The following is a 16,719-nucleotide window of genomic DNA, read 5'->3' as shown; positions in this document are numbered from 1 at the left end:
GTCGGTGTAACAACCTTGGGGCTGGCCAGGACATGTGATCAATCACCAGTGACCACCAAAGAGTAGAGAAAGGGGGAGGAGGGGGACCCCAGCCGACTAACCGTATAAACACATGTGAAAATCCCCATACGTCTAGCAGCTCTGGTTTGATGGAAGGCAAATGTTCAGGAGACTTTTACAAAGCTCCCAGTAGATGAGAATTCCAGCTAGATGGTGGCAGACAACCGGAGAACTTCACTTGCAAAAAATTCACATAATCTTACAAATGTGAATTCATGCACATATATTACTAAGTTGGTGTTTCTTCTGTGAAAAAAAAAACTGAAATGAAGCAACAAAAGATATGCAGCAGCGCGTCTCTCATGTCAGAATAAAACGTTCGCATGTGTAAACCAACCTGAGTGTAAAATGTAAACATTCTTTCAAAGCCACATGTGGTTTTCATGTACAACTTTTTGGTTTCTCACAAGTAAAGTAGTGAATATTTGAGTCCTGAACGTGTATTTTTGCTTTGGAAAAATTATGGGAAAAAATGAGAAAATCCCAGAATGGAGCTCTCTGCATAATCAAACTGTCCTATTTCTCTAATCTATGGTAACTTTCCTCATCTAATCTGAGCTGCAAACCAGTTCTATGTACATATGACAGACCTAAATTAACCGCTAGCACAGGCTTTGTCTTTTTATACAGCAAAAATGAACAGCCAGAATATCAAATTTGCACTTCGCAACCCGCTTGTTTTGAATACTAGACAGAGGGTGTGTCTGGCCTGAGTATATTTTTAAGATTCTACCAATGATGGGCAGTTCTAAGTGTGGAAAGGGATTTTTTTTTAAAACTTACACATTTACAGTAACTCCAGGCTTGTAAAATTATATTTGTGAGCATAAAAATCTCTCGCTTATGTCAAGTTTAAGGATTCAGTAGTATTTCATTCATGAAATCATGGAAAAGGCAGTCATTAAAATAACATATAAAAATGTAAGAATCGTATCAAATAGCCATAAATATGAATATTTGCAATGTGAGAATACATTATTTAAAAGCCATAAAACACATTTAAATGTCTGTCAAAAGAACATACACATAAGAACACTACAACACTGCCACACACAGTTGTATTTCCATCACTTTACACTGATTTATGCTCATTTCTTGGAAACTTTGCCAAAAACCCAACTGCAACTACTACTTCCATAACCCAAACCGAACCTTAAACCTCATCTTTAAGCTAAACTTAATGCATTATTAATGATTTACATCATAAGCACTTGCTTTTTGTCCTCAAAACAGAAGCAAATCCCCACAATGTGACTGTAGAGAAAGATTTATGTCCTCACAACATAAGTAATACACACTATTAGAGCTACTTTTTGTGTTCTTTTAAAATTATATTCTCAGATTTATTAATTTACTGGGGTGATGCAAGTTCTTTTCCGTTGCCTTAAAATTGAGATCAATAATGATACTTTCAGAAATAATTTCTGAATTTATTGTAATCAATCAGGTGATGATTAACTGTAACAGAAGGGAGGGATGGGACTGAGTCTTGGTTTCTTCAGCAAATATAAACATCTCTGTGGTTTCTTTCAGTCTATCTTGCCCTTTTTGAGTTTACTCCCAGAATTTGCTCCCGTAACGATTTTTGAACCGGCTATGTGCTCTGGACAAGTGTGGAACAACTAAAGAAAAAAAATGATAATTTACAGAAAGAACAGCATAAACTATCCATTATCTCATCAGTCAGGCAAAATAAACTTTGAATTATCCCCTAACCAGTCTCCAACACGCTGCACTCATCACTCATCTCATTTGTATTTTACAATCTCTCACCCACTTTTCTACTATTTTCTTTTACAATGAGACTCAGTAATGTATTAATTTAGGGGGTTTAGCAGCATTTTTCCATCATACTCCCCATTAAACCTTTCCTTTTTTTCCCCTAAAAGGTCACACATATTTGCTGCTTTCATGAAATTCAGTCGATTTTACACCTCAAACAGACATTAATCACTCTATTGACTGAATTTTCAGCTATTTTTCTACCTTTTTCTATCTCTGAGGGTGTTTTCTTTGAAATAAAAATTGATTTTACGAACTATTTGAACTATGCAGGAATGCACAATCTAAAAAAAATCAAATGTACAGTTAGAAACAATAGGGAAATTGTAATAAAATTGAATAAAAATAACCATTTTCCCTACAGGAGAATTTCTTGAGTGCATCATAAAGGAACAAATTCACATTTTGGCACCTGAAGACAGCCATGAGGAGAGAGATTCTGCAAACACACGACTTTTCACAAAACCTTGAATTGTTATTTTCACACTGTTTTTTTTCTACATATTAAACACAGAAGAAATAGCGCATTAATCAGTGAGTGTAAGTGGATTTTGGTCGGAGCCAGACAAGCTATTTCTCTGTTTCCCGTCTAAGCTGAGCTAACCAGCTGTTGGCAGCGACATCCCATTTAACTGACAAATATAAAAGCAGCACTGATTTTCTCATCACATTCTTCACCATTAAGCATATTTCCAACAAAAAAAAAAAAAAGTTTCCTGACCTTTTACCCTCTACTCAGGCCTCTACTTTAAACATTTGATCTCCTTGTTTCTCCTTCCAACAAATAAGTAATAATAATAATATGATACTACAACAGAGAACGATAATAACGCCGAGCTATTATGTGGTTCACGTTTAGCCAACAGGAAGAAAGACTGACACACTATCTGTAGTTTTTAAACTTGCCGTGAGATTCCACTGAAACATCAGTAAAATGTAAAATATAGCCAATCATATTTTGGGGCTGCCTCTCTGGGTTTGGCTGGAGCGTCTCAAATAAATCTACGTTTAAAATCGAATCCTCCCCGCACTGATGCAAACACACAAAAGGTACAGTTTCAGCCGCAGGAACTGACGGCGTTGTTCGCTTTAATGCAACATCTAAACACACAGACAAGAAAAACAAAGCCAGAAACTGGAGGCTTTTCGCGGCCGTATTAACGAGTCGTATTTCACGGGGAGACAGAATAACACAGAATCACGGATTAGACTGGATGTGTGTGTGCATACTTTCTCTGTATTTCTGGCTTTACTGACTAAGAGTTTATAAAGGAAGCTGCCTGCCTGGTCATCCAAACAGTGGAAACAATGTTGGTGCAACCGCAGCACTCCCCCCACCCACCCATTAAAATTCACTCTTTCCAGTCCCCAAACCCTGAAACTCAACTGCAACAATCATCCCATTTTATCTCCTGCAAGGACCGATGCCTGTCGTTCTCCTTTCTGGCTCGTTTCTCAGCTGCATTTTAGCGGTGAAGCTTCGCTGGGCATCTGTCTGCCTGCCTTTTTTTTTTTTCAGATTTTCTCAATTTTTCCTCCGCGGCCCTCCATCTCTAGCAGCACTGCTGACTCGTCTCTCCTGGGATCGTGTCTGCTTTGATTTGGAGCTCAGAAACTATAGCTAAAACAAACACACGACCTCGACACACACACACACACACACACACACACACACACGTATACACCTGGAAACACTAGCACTGATTGCTCCTGTCTGCCAGGAGTCAGAATGAAGCCTCGGAGTGTGTGTGAAGCGAAGACGAAGGTGAAGGAGGCAAACTTTGAACACTCACACACACAAACACACACACACACACACACACACACACACACACACACACACACACACACACACACACACACACACACACACACACACACACACACACACATCGTCTCTGGTTCTGATTTACCAGTAGTATGTCACCCCTCCAACCAGTGCCCACATCCCCCCTCTCTCTCCGCCACCACTCGGTGTGTGTGTGTGTTGCTGCAGAGCTGCATAAAGGGCTCTTTATTCGAGTCGGACAGGGAGAGGAAATCAGCTTTAGAAGTAAAAACAGAGGGAGCAAGAGCGAGATGGAGACCACAGGGCTGCACATCTGGAGTTATTACAAGGCTTCCTCCCGCTTGCCAAGAAAACGCCGACATTCCTGCCCTCGCTACAAAGACCGTGGAGCCTCTGCTCTCATCCAGCCCCACTCCTACACACACATCCATCACTCAAAACGTCCAAAAAAAACCCCCGCACATACGCTCGCATGCGCCGAATGCAGGGCATGCACGAGAAAGACGAACACGCGGGAGCTTTTTTACGAAACACACATATGCCTCCACAGACATCCTCCCGTCTTCCCACATACGCTTCCACTAAAAAAGCTCCCTCCCTCTGCAGCCAGCCGCTGTTCCAAAACTTTACAGCGCGCCAAATGAATGCATCTCACTTCCTGTTCACCTTTGACCCTTACACTTTCTCCTCATAAGAAGAAAGACAGAAAGGAAAAGAGGGGAGGAGGAGAGGAAGGGGGAGCCAGACAGAGGGAGGAGAGAGAGAGAAAGAAGAGAGGAGAAAGGAAAAATGGGGGGCCGGCGAGCTCCTCCTCTTTCTCCCTCCATATCTCCTCTCTCTCTCGCTCCTTTTCTCCTTCTGTCTCTCGAAGGGGAAACTTGGTGGCCAGTTCTTTTGCCACGTCGAACCTCCAGCCGGTCCACCTTGCTCATAACTGGAGCGCTTCTTCTTCTTCTTTTTTTTTGGCTCTAGGAAGTAGAATAAGAACACCATCAAGAAGCAGCTTCTGCCTCCTAAACAGTGCGGCAGGAGATTCTGAGGAAAGAAGAGCGACATCAGCCGAGAAGAAGAAGAAGAAGAAGAAGAAGAAGAAACATCAGTCAAGAAGTCGCAGGTATTCCCTCGTCGAGGAGAAAAGCTCTTTTTTTGTTTGTGTCAAGGAGACTAAAGTTATTGCGGCATTTTAATAGGAAGTGTTGGGTCAGACTTAGCGTGATCTCAGCTGACCACAAATATTCCCTGATAAGTTTCTAACCAAGAGCGACGAGGAGCGCTTGGTTTGTTGATGCATCTAACTCTGAAAGCTCTTACGAAACATCCTGGCTTTTATTTATTTAGTCTTGGCCTGGGGTTCAGCGGAGGGAAACAGAGATTAGGTTGTACAAATTTGGGCTAAATTTGATTTGATGAAGTCATTTTCTGTGTATGTTGTCTTCTTTAACTCGCTTCTTCTTTGAAGAAAATAGATCTCGGGCTGAAAGACCACAGATGAATGATTGAAATTCTGATGGGATTTATTGCTTCTCACAATGTTTTGCTTCTGACATTTGGTGAATCTAACAAGCCTCCCTGCGTCTTGTGTTTGAGCTCGGTGTGGAATGTTGCTTCTCACAGCGGGAAGCAGGAGGGAATGTCATTGAATCTGTCAGTCAGTGGCTATCACCTCTGTCTAACCTCTCCTCCTCCTCCTCTTCTTCTTCCTCTGCCTCCCTGCCGGCGCCCCTCATCCATCCCTTTACAGGCCGTTCTTCTCCTCCGGCTCGCTCCATCTCCAGCCTGATCAGCACTTTGTAGTCAGACTGCGAGGAGCTGGAAGTCTCGCGGTGAGTACTGGCTCAATCTGGAAGCCTAAACTTTCTCCACAGCATCCTCCAGCCGCCCAGCCCGCCTGCCCAGTGTTCAGACTACCTGTTCAGGAAGTAGTGGTTGTACAGTAGTCTGCACATTGGTTAGGCTGGCCGGGGAAGCACGGGACAAAGCGTACAAAAGGAAGAAAAGAAACTAAAAGCGCTGCAGAGGGCATCCAGAGCACATCTGTGGGAGCAAACAGCAGCACCACCCCTCGTCCATCTGGACCAGCCTGTGCACAAGCCTAAATAAAGCACCCAAAGGCCCCACCACAGAGGCCTAGCCCTCGCCCAGGATGGATTTATGAGTGACAGGCGTCCTAAAAATGTAGCCATCAGGTTCATTTTGCTATAAAAGTGTTGTGTACTGTCATCTAACCAAGAGCTTGTGGAAATAATCTGAAATAGTTGAAATAAAGATTCTTGGATTCTGATCTGTTTCTCTGCGTTTTTCTTTTTTTTTGACACTTCCTACAGATTTGTACATATCAATGACGGTTGCATGATATTCTCGACGTGTTGTTTATTTTTCTACCCGAAAGACGGAGCTGAAACCAAAAAAAGTTCAACCACACAGGGAAAAAAAATGAACACTTACCCAAAAAGATAACTAAAGCACACAGCAAACCCCCAGCATCACACTGCACTCGTGATGAAAATGTACAATTATGTCTCGGCTTTTCCTGCATCAGCTTGTGGCTGCTTTACCTCAAATGACCATGTAATGTGCAGAGAGGCAGGAAGCCACCATACAAAAATGTTGAAAGAGCAGCCACTCTATCATTGTCTATTCACCGTTTTTTTTTTAACGAGTCTTTGTATAGCAACCCCCCCCCCCCCCCTCAAAAAAAACCACTGAAAATTGTTTGTGGCTTCGGTGTTTGTAGGTGACGTCATGTGAAACATTACGCGTTTAGCCGGACCCCCTGCTTCGCGTCCCGTTTTGTTTTCTCTTCCACCTCTTCTCCGGGGCCGTAGTTCGCCTTCCAGCCAGCCTGTCTTTGATAAAAGCGAACCATTTTGAACTCTTGTCTCACAAAAAGAAAAAGAGGGAGGCAGAAACATTCACACGGTGTCCCATCACAGAGCATCATCTGCAAGAATGAAAACCGCAAACCAACCTGTTTCCATTTAGAGCCCTGCAACCAGCACACAACTTTTATATATATATACATAGGAGTGTACACGCAAGCACACACCCACACATGACTGCAGACACACACACACACACACACACACACACACACACACACAGACACACCTTATAGCAGATATGTTACTGGTGAGTGTGTTGAAAGCTGCAGTCTGCTGGTTCCCCCCAGGATGTTTACAGCTGGGATCACCAGGCGAGTCTGGCTTTCTGGCAGCTTTACAACATGAGCAGGGAAACCCAAACACACACACACACACACACACACACACACACACACACACACACACACACTCACGCAAAACACAAAAAGGCACCCAATGAAAATACATCCCGCAGCCACTAAAGTCATATCTGCCATTCATCTCTGCTTGTGTGCCACTTAAATGCATGTATAAATGCATGAATCTGCAAATATCACACATGCTATAAAATCACAGTTGTAAGAGTCTTTTTTTTTGTTTTCAACCATTTTTTTTTTGGCTCCATTCAAGTTTCCCTGCTCTGCTTTGGGAAGCTCTAAGCTACAGAGAAGCCTGATTCAAAGAATTGGCATGTCCTGTGGTAATACGGACCAGAAGGTTTCTGAGAGCACACACACACACACACACACACACACACACACACACACTAACCAAAACATCCTGGCACCGCTAGTTGGGTTGAAAGTTATTATTAGTGTCTGGGGGTGGTGTGTGTGTGTGTGTGTGTGTGTGTGTTTCTGTGACTGTGTGTTGCCAGACTACGACAAGGGTTTTCCCCATGACAAGAGGCAGCCAATAAAACGGCGGTGCGCTGTTTTGCGAGCATGGTGTAAAGAAACATGTCAATGTGTCTGAATTTAGCAGCGAAAACGTGAAGGAAAAGATGCACAAAAACTGCATTTGCCAGCCATGTGATGGTGCATTTAAAAAAATTGAAATCTAAGCTTAAAAATTTGATCAACTGTGTGCTTTTTGGCCGGTATCCGCGCCGGCGCTCGGTATAAGCCCTCAGGAGCACTTTAACTTCTAGTGCGTGTCTGAGCAGCCTATATAAACAGAATGGAAAGTTTCTTTTTTCCTCTTTTACTTTTTTCTTTTCTTTCTTTTTTTTTTTACCCGTGCCATGGAGCTGAGCTGTAACACCAGTGTTGGTTTTAGGTCTCCATGCGCTCTCGCTTGCTCCACGTTCAAATAAATATACAGTACAAGAAGTACAAGAAGGAAGGGAAAGATGGAGGGAGGGAGGGAAGGAGGGAGGAGGAGAAGGAGAGGGAAAGATTGAGAAAGAAAGAAGGGAGAGATGGAGCGACGGATGAGGGGAGGGAAGGATGACAGAGCGTTTCTTCAGCTTTTGGGATGAGGGAGGCAGCGAGGATAAAAATCCACACCAGGACTTTCTCCTCTTCCTACCCCCTTTATGCTACCTTTTCTCCCATTTTCTCCCCCTTTTTCACATGGACTTTGTTACTCTCGCTACTAACCAGCTAACGAGAGACACTCCTGCCTCCTCCCCTCTCAGTCCCACCACTCTCGCTCTGTGTCCTTCCTTTGAAATGAAGTAAGTTTATTGGAAGCAGCTTGTGTGAGTGAGGGAATGGGCTTGTGTGTGTGTGTGTGTGTGTGTGTGTGTGTGTGTGTGTGTGTGTGTGTGTGTGTGTGTGTGTGTGTGTGTGTGTGTGTAATTGGTAACAGGGCAGGGCAGGGGGCTCTGGTATGCACATGTGTGTGCCAGCTTTGGTGTCTGACATGCTGGGGGGTCCTGACTTTTTAGAAAAGGCCTTCTCAAGCCTCCACACACACACACACACACACACACACACACACACACACACACACACACACACACACACACACACACACACACACACACACACATACATATACACACACACTGAGCGGCTGTGGCTAAGGCCTGGAGACACTGAGACTGTGGCTAGCTCCTAATAGTCCTGCAAAGCATCATGGGACACCACTCTGACCAGTCGGTCCAGTAACAAAGCAGGTCGGGTCAAATCGTCTCGGCGTGCAGGAGATGACCGCCGAACTTGACCAACAGTCACATTTGCCAGCGGGACGAGCTGGATTGAATTTTGGAGCAGAAAGTGGAAAAGAAACTCGGAGAATAAACACATGAAATTGTTCTCCTGGTTTTGTAATTTGTTGGGAGAAAAAAAAACATTTAAAGAGTGCTGTTGTTATGAACGAGATGCCGTTTTTTTTAGATTGTGCAGATAACCACCACAGTAAAATGTAATAAAGCGTTATATCACAGCATTAGATCATGAGATTACACAGCTATTAATGCTGCTTAATGGCATTTCAATATGATAATTCATCTTTTGGAAATTACTGGGTTGCAGAGATAATTGGAAAATCAGTGAAAGCTTTTTTCCAAATATGTTTTTTTCTTAATTTATGTGTCTCTAAAACCATACAAGCATTAACATTAAAGATAAATAGTTTCCAAATTCAGTTAAGATTCAGCCTAACTTTAAAGAATAAATAAGTGATTCATTATTTAACATAGTAACTCATTTTCAGCATTATAAGTTAACCTTTAAGTCTTAAGAAATTTAAAAACACACTTTATATTTGTTGGTAACTTTAAAGACAGTATCACTATCACATTGTTCATCCACCAGGGGGCACTGTCTTGTTTATTTTTCAACTGTAAAATACATAACTCTCTAATGTTCTAATTTTAGGATCCTTTTCTAGAATGTTTTATACATAATGCTTTAAAAAGAACAAAAAAAGAAACTATACATATTGTGCAGATTTTCAAATTTTAATACTGGCCCTAAAAATCCAGTCAGACTTTATTTTGCACCCCAAAAATCTAATTTCCTGCAAAATACTCAAACAGTAAAATTCTTGTTTGTTTAAAAAAATCATTTTTGAAGATAAATCTTGCCGGTAATTTTCTGCAGTTTAATCCTACACTGCAAAACATCTTAAGGATTTTTGTTAAATCAACTTGTATTTTCTGGTTTACTTGATTTTAAAATGAGTTTTGCTATTTTCTGACCTTAAAATGTCAAATTTTTATCTTCAGGGCACATGATTATAACTGATTATATACATGATTATATAAATTCAGTCAAAAAGAAACAAAACTAGCATTAAAGTACACTTCCCAGGATGCATTGTTAGAGAGTTACAACTCTCCAGAGACTTTTGTTATTTGTAGTTTAAAATGATAAATATGATGGAAACTCATCTGGAGTGGAGAGTCCTCAATGTTATATGAAGAAAACACTCTTAAAACTTACAAAATGTAAAGGTAAAGTCTGTTTGCAACCGTTGTCTTTGTGACTAATTGATTCAAGTTAATATTTTGAGTTTATTGAACTTTTTTTCAAGTTCAATTAATGTAATTCAGCTGGTTCTGCACTTTCACAAGTTAAAAGAGGATTTTAAACTAAAGAATTATCTGAAGTACAGTTCACACACATTTTTAAAGCAGCAGGGAAACTCATGTTTCTAAGCTGAATGGACTTAAAATGATTTACAGTGTCCTTCCTATGCCTCATTTTTTAGTGTCACGTCAATCTATCAGCCTTTCATGCTGGATTGTTCCTTGGACAACACCATCAAGCAGCTGGCCGGTGATTTAAAGATTTGATTGGCAGATGATTCAGCTGCATAAATCTGAATGATCCTCCAGTGTACAAACACAGAAACATGTAGAAACACACAACATCCTGTTTCTGCATCTGCACTGTCTGTGTATGTTTACATGAACTCACCTCATCGTCCTTGTACCAGGACAGAGACTCGGCGGTGAGGACAAACCAGTACTCCTTGGCTCCTCCTTTCATGATGCCGATGTTGTTGATGGTCAGCCAGCCCTTCCTGATCACCTGAGACCGACACACAGACACACAGAAACAGAAAACGACTATAAATAACCAGACAACCCACCTTCTATTTCCATATTACACAAACTTGGCATCACATTTGTCATCCTGTGCACTTAACAACTACACAGTAAAAATGCAATGAAACAGCTTCTAGTGAAGACGAGGAGCAACTGACACAAAAACTCTCAACCTACACGACTAAAAACATCCCTCACACTGTTTTTTTTTTTATCTGCGTTGCTACTCTTGTATTTCACTCTCTCCACTTCACAGACACTACAGACACATACAGGACGTGGTGCACGAGTTATTTACCTTGAACCGATCGTTAACTCCTCTCTCCGGCTGAATGAGAATGTGGAGAGAATATTACAAAGCTACGCCAACGCAGGGCATTTAGTAAAGGTTGGTCATTTACCAGCACATTTCAGCTGGCTGCTGGGATGGCAGCAGGGGGACAGCAAGCAGGGCGGGATGAGGGGAAGTAAGGAAGCTACGGTAAGAATGGCCCAAGTCAAATGTTTTTAGATCATGCAGCAAAATGCAGGGACTCTTTTACACTGTACTGTATGTAAATGGAGACATAAGCTACTGCATGTCAGTGTTTGGGAGGCATTCCAGCCAATTAACGCTCGTCTTTTCACAGTAAGAAAACTATACATTTAAATCAGACATGTCCATTAAGGTTTAAACTGTTTTACTGAGAGGGATATTTAGATTTTAGGCTTGATTTTATTGTGTAAATAAAATTTGACTAGCCTTAAAACAACGCCCCTCATGTCACAGAAGGAAAAAAACAGTGTTCCTCTGTGAAAAATTTTATACATAATGGTTAGAATGCATTTAGTATCTTCAAAAAGTTTGTGATTTGGATGAGAATTTAACCCTCTGAACCCCAAAACCTGCGTCTGGCTTTGAAAGGCATGCTATCTTAAATAAAACTTCAAAAATAACACAATTAATCCAATTGAGGAATTGTAAAAACAGAAATAAATGAATCCCATTTTGAACAGATCGTGTGTAATGTTCATACTTTCATTTACGACATTCTGTGTCATACAGAAAAACATTTCTGAATTCTTTTTATTTCTAGTCTGCTGTTTCCATAGAAATGCTGGACTTATTTTGCAGGAAAAAAAAGAGGCCACACTGAGAAAAAATGTGGCAGCAATAAAAAGCGCACAGAAACTGCTTCGGGTTCAGAGGGTTGTGAAAAATTTCTGTTGATTTTGGCTGCATAGAATATATTTGCATCCGATGAATCCTGCTAGATATTGTAGTTATTCACGAAGAAGCAAAGGCTCTCTCCGGCAGCATATTTAGTGTTGAGTTCATACATTTGTGTTTCAAGGGTGCTACAGTTCCCAGGTCAGAGCTGCTGAATGAGAACAGAAGCCGCGAGGTCTTAAAGGGCCAACGACATCCATTTATAAACAGGAAGTAAAGTTCACCACTTTGCTTACTATGTGCCTCCCACCTCTGACCCCAATCTGGGTGGTTGTTATGACAACTGACAACTATGGAGCTGCCATATGTCAGGTCTGCAGCTTCCCTGGACCTCTGCTAGTTTGGGTGAATTAAGGAGAGAAAGAGGGACTAAAAGAGGAAGACTTATTATATTTGATAAATGTCCTCAAGAAAAGAAAATCTTTTTATGACTTTGTTGCCTCCTTTGGGTTTTTTTTTACTCTCTTTCCTTCTTGGACGCAGTTCTACATGAGTGACTTTCTCTTTATGTCGTTCAAACTACGGCTGGAGGGCGTCTATTTACTGCCAACGCAAACAGACCTCATACTGTAAAACACGTATGTATGAAAAAACATGCTAATATTCCAGCAGATGAGGAGCCAAAAACCACACAGTAAAATAAAGAAAAAGATAGATAGATAGATCGATAGATAGATAGATAGATAGATAGATAGATAGATAGATAGATAGATAGATAGATAGATAGATAGATAGATAGATAGATCGATAGATCGATAGATAGATAGATAGATAGATAGATAGATAGATAGATAGATATTTACGAAACAAATATATTTCTTAATTAATTTTGTGAAATTACAATGAATGTGCAAGTGTACTCTAACATTTGTTTTGAAAAAATACTTAAATTTCTTTAGACAAATGGAAATTGAATTGTTTTTGAAGACTTTCATTTGAATTTAAATTTTCTTTTTATTTATATTGATTGACATTTTCATATATTTCAAAAATACGAGGGAAGAAGAGGAAAACATAAAGGAAAACTTCCACAAAATTACAGATTTTTTCTTTTTACAGTGCAGTCATAAAGGTACAGTAAGCAGCTCCAAATCAAAGCCTTTTTACATGACTGATAGATGCATGTTTTGCGGAAAAAAGAATGCTACATAACAAAGAAGCAAATCCTAACTCAACTCTTTTAGGTTTTCTGCAGGCTAACCACATAAAACCAGCATTTTACAGAACATTTAGCATCCTGAGGTGTAACTGTGTGCGTGAGTTTAAGTGTTTGTGCCTGCTGGAAGGACGTAGCTGAAAACAGAGAGGAAAGGGAAGCAGCCAAGCATCTCCCACTACAGCCACCTGCTCATCTACTAGCAGCTAATATTAAACTTATTTCACACGCACACACACACTCATATATCCACTGTCAGTTGAAGCCCAAAACAAATAAATGACATACAAGTTTAAACATATATATATATATATACACACACATATATCCTGACATATGCAGAGTGTTGAAACATGAGCTCATACGTGTGGAAGCCTAAACCTGCAGACATGCACAGAGTCACACTTTAAAACACACACACACACACGCTACTCACCATGATTTCATCCTGAAGCAGAAAAGCCACAGAGAGAAGGAGGAAGGGAGGAAAAAGAGAAAACACTCAGAAGAAACGTAAAAGCAAGAAAAAAGTGACAGACACAAGAAAATAGGAGCTTAAGAGATTAGAGAATAGAATTCAAACGTGTAAAAAGCAGAAGAAGAAGCTACAATAAGTGCTTTAAAGTGTGTCTAAAAGCAGAGTGCAAATCATGCAAAGCCTGTTTTTGTACCATGAATATGCACTAATATGATGCACTAACTGTGTCTATTTACTGCACACATAGATTTTTAATTAACCCTCATGTCGTCCTGCGGGTCAAAATTGACGAGTTTTAAAGTTTGAAAATGTGGAAAAAACATAAATTTTCACAGTGAAACTTCTGATGTCCACATTTTCAATATTTTTGGGAAACCTTTGAACATTTTTTTGGTAGAAAAAAGAAATGTTAAAAATGTTTCTTAAGACCATTCACATTAAAATCAACCAAAATCCAGTGAAATTTGCTGGATTTGAAAAAAACTGAAAAATATTCGAAGTTTTGCTGATATATATGTAAACACTTCAGATATTTTTAGGATTTTTTTTGGAAGATTTTCACTCCTTTTCTGAAAATATTTACAAGAATGTTCTTACCGAATTTGTGGATTTTTTTTTAAATAAAATTTTTAAGGGAACCTTTCAAGGAATTATTGGAATTTTCTTCCTGAAGGTTTTGCAAATTTTCAGAAATTTGGGAATTTTTTTTGCTGAATTTTTAGATTTTTTCAGACAAGGAAACAATATTTTTTGGTGCCCATAAGTGATGACAACAGGAGGGTTAAGTGACGCTTTTATTTCCTATTATTCCAGAAATATCCAACATTTTAGCAAATATTTTGAAGGACATTTTGCCATTTTTGTGCAATTCTTGGAATCTCCTACAGGATGTTATTTACATTGTCATCATTTTAAAAAAAAACTTTGGATATTTTCACATCCATGTGGGTCCCTGTGCTTATTTCTAATGCAGTTTGAGATCCAGATGTATGTAAAACAATGTTCCCTGGCTCTCTATTTGACATTATTATCATGATTGGTGCTGTTAGCGAAGCTTTCAACCACAGGAACTATCATATATCATGTATCCCGCGTATGTTGCAGCAGAACTCGATGTCAGCGAGGCCTTTACCCAAAAGTTGTTTCGCGATCAGACAACTGTTGTCCATTAGTGTGTACAAGAGGCTGCATTGTGCAGGATGTGGACGGTTGCCCGGGGTAACAGTACACTGTATAGATCTGCAACATTTAGCATGAGCAAAACCAGAGAGCTGAGTGCTAACAGAAAGAAGCCTGGGGGATCGACTGTATGAAGTTCAGATGTCATGTTGTTGGCCAACAGACGAAACACAGTTGGACGGGTTCAATCTGGAGGCCTCATGCTCCTGCAGCCTGAACAGGACGACTCGGTTCTGTTCTACAAGCTGTAAAACAGAACAGCGAACGTGTTTCTGATCACAGTACCTGATTGCCGGCTGCCTTCTTCTTGCTCATTTGGTTGATCCTCTGCTGAGCGCTGCACAACAGAACACATCAGGAGAGATGTTATTTTTTCTTAAACTGCGAATGAACCGTAAGAATCGACAAAAAAAAAAGAGAAAAACTCACTTGGCAAATCCAATGAAGTCCTCATGGTTGGTGTTCATGTAGGATAATTCAATATCTATCAACAGCAGCACCTGAGCAGAGAAGAGACAGACAGAGAGAGAGATGGTATCAATAAATGTTCGTGTGTTTGACATTTATTGATCATATTCACCTCAGGAAATCCTAACTTCCTAAGACGATGATTTGGTTTGACATTTAGCAAACAGGATAAAAGGTTTTAAAGTAGTTCCTAAGTCAATCTATGCGCTTTTACTCATTTAATTCTAAATTTATTTTCTATTTTATCATGTTCATTATCTCTTTCATACTTTCATTTAGTCTTTGTTTAGCTGTTTTACTCAGTTTTAATTATTATATATATTTGTCTGAGCTTTATCCAAGCTGTCTGTGTTGGTAAATGGTCTGTATTTATATAGCGCTTTACTATACCTGCAAGGTACCCAAAGCGCTTTACAAGATACGCCATATTCACCCATTCACACACACATTCACACACTGGGCCATGCCGTATTGTATTTGATTAATGTAATTTGTAAATTTAATTTCATTACATCTTTAATTTTGAGTTAATTTGAGGCACATTTGAGTTCAAATGTGTTAAATTCAGTCTCCGGTCAGTGATTAATGATACATAAAGCTTCACCCTGCAAGTTCATGGTTATGTAATTTGCTATGTATGAAGTGTGAATGTGTGTTTTTGAAGCAGTCATTAATGTTGGCTGCTTATCTAGTTCATGATATGCTTCTTTTTTAATATGTAAAAAACACTATAGATTAACAAGATAAAAACACTTAATTATCTCTAGATAGGGTTTTTAAGGTTCACATTCAAAGCCCTGATTCTTGAGAATAATTCATTCTACGTTATTAATATTTTTAACTCTGTGTAATTAATGACTAGAAAAAAAATTATAATCTAATATGAAGCAATATCAGCAAACAGCAGCTATTTGCAACCCAAAGCAACTTAACTATCACCTGGACACAATACATAATTCAGGGACTTTTGAAGTCCATGGGATATATCTTGCATACACTTTTATTAAAAGAAAAAAAACTAATGTTTTTATGGTCATTATGATCACGTCTTTACAAATTCCATAATTATTTCTTATGGAAGCAATCACTTCTTTAAAAAAATACTTGATATCACTTAAAAGTCAACTCAATAACCATCCGAATTTAATAACAACCTTCTAATTAGCTAAACAATAACAAAATGGCTACTCAAAAATGTTTTCATTGTGTTCTTTTGATTAAGTTGAGATTATCATGACAGATATTCCTTTTTTGGCAATATATCAGATTTTATATGAAAAATAACATAAATATGTTACAAAAAGTATCACAATTATATACTGACCGAGTAAACGGTAGCAAATGCCTCTGACACACGGCGTCTGTAGATGTTTTGCATCTTTTTGTGCTGTTTTTTGGTCATTTTGTGCTTCTTATATGTACTTCAGAGATAATTAAACAAAACTTCCATAGAAAAGTTGCAAATAACAGCAAACACAGTCAAGCATGCCTGTTTAAAAGTAAGAAGAACATTAATTATCCTCACTGCTACACAATCTATGCATCGTTTGTGGATTTTGTGTGTTACCTGGTCCTTGGTGCGATTTTCTCTGTCTCTGATGTGCTGAGTGACGATTCTCTCCATCTCCTCTCTCAGCAAAGGATACTGAGCGAGCTGTGAGCACAGGAAACAGTAGGTAGGTAGCAAAAAGACACACACAGACACACATGCCAGCACGCATACACTGTCATACATC

At 39.6% G+C, this 16,719-nt stretch overlaps 1 protein-coding gene and 1 long non-coding RNA gene across 8 annotated transcripts in view; one reads left to right on the top strand and one right to left on the bottom strand.

The window, feature by feature from the left end:
• The window catches only part of dnm1a (dynamin 1a), a 63,286-nt gene that overhangs the window by 17,397 nt on the left and 29,170 nt on the right, over nt 1-16,719 (bottom strand). For 6 of the 7 annotated variants that reach the window (XM_022197972.2, XM_051938931.1, XM_022197973.2 and 3 more), the window contains exons 11-15: nt 16,551-16,637; nt 14,945-15,015; nt 14,801-14,852; nt 13,295-13,306; nt 10,362-10,475 (exon numbers count right to left, since the gene is read on the bottom strand). In XM_022197972.2, the coding sequence (XP_022053664.1) occupies nt 10,362-10,475; nt 13,295-13,306; nt 14,801-14,852; nt 14,945-15,015; nt 16,551-16,637 (336 nt within the window). Of the gene's footprint in view, nt 1-10,361; nt 10,476-10,790; nt 10,821-13,294; nt 13,307-14,800; nt 14,853-14,944; nt 15,016-16,550; nt 16,638-16,719 lie in introns of all 7 variants that reach the window. The other variant, XM_022197965.2, reaches the window with a different exon arrangement.
• Nucleotides 3,928-5,912, top strand: LOC127530943 (uncharacterized). Its single transcript, XR_007937752.1, has 2 exons — nt 3,928-4,745; nt 5,373-5,912. It is a non-coding gene; the product is annotated as an uncharacterized LOC127530943 (long non-coding RNA).

This window comes from Acanthochromis polyacanthus, chromosome 18, assembly GCF_021347895.1.
Source record: "Acanthochromis polyacanthus isolate Apoly-LR-REF ecotype Palm Island chromosome 18, KAUST_Apoly_ChrSc, whole genome shotgun sequence".
Taxonomy (NCBI): domain Eukaryota; kingdom Metazoa; phylum Chordata; class Actinopteri; family Pomacentridae; genus Acanthochromis; species Acanthochromis polyacanthus.
This window is presented reverse-complemented; position numbering and strand designations above follow the sequence as displayed.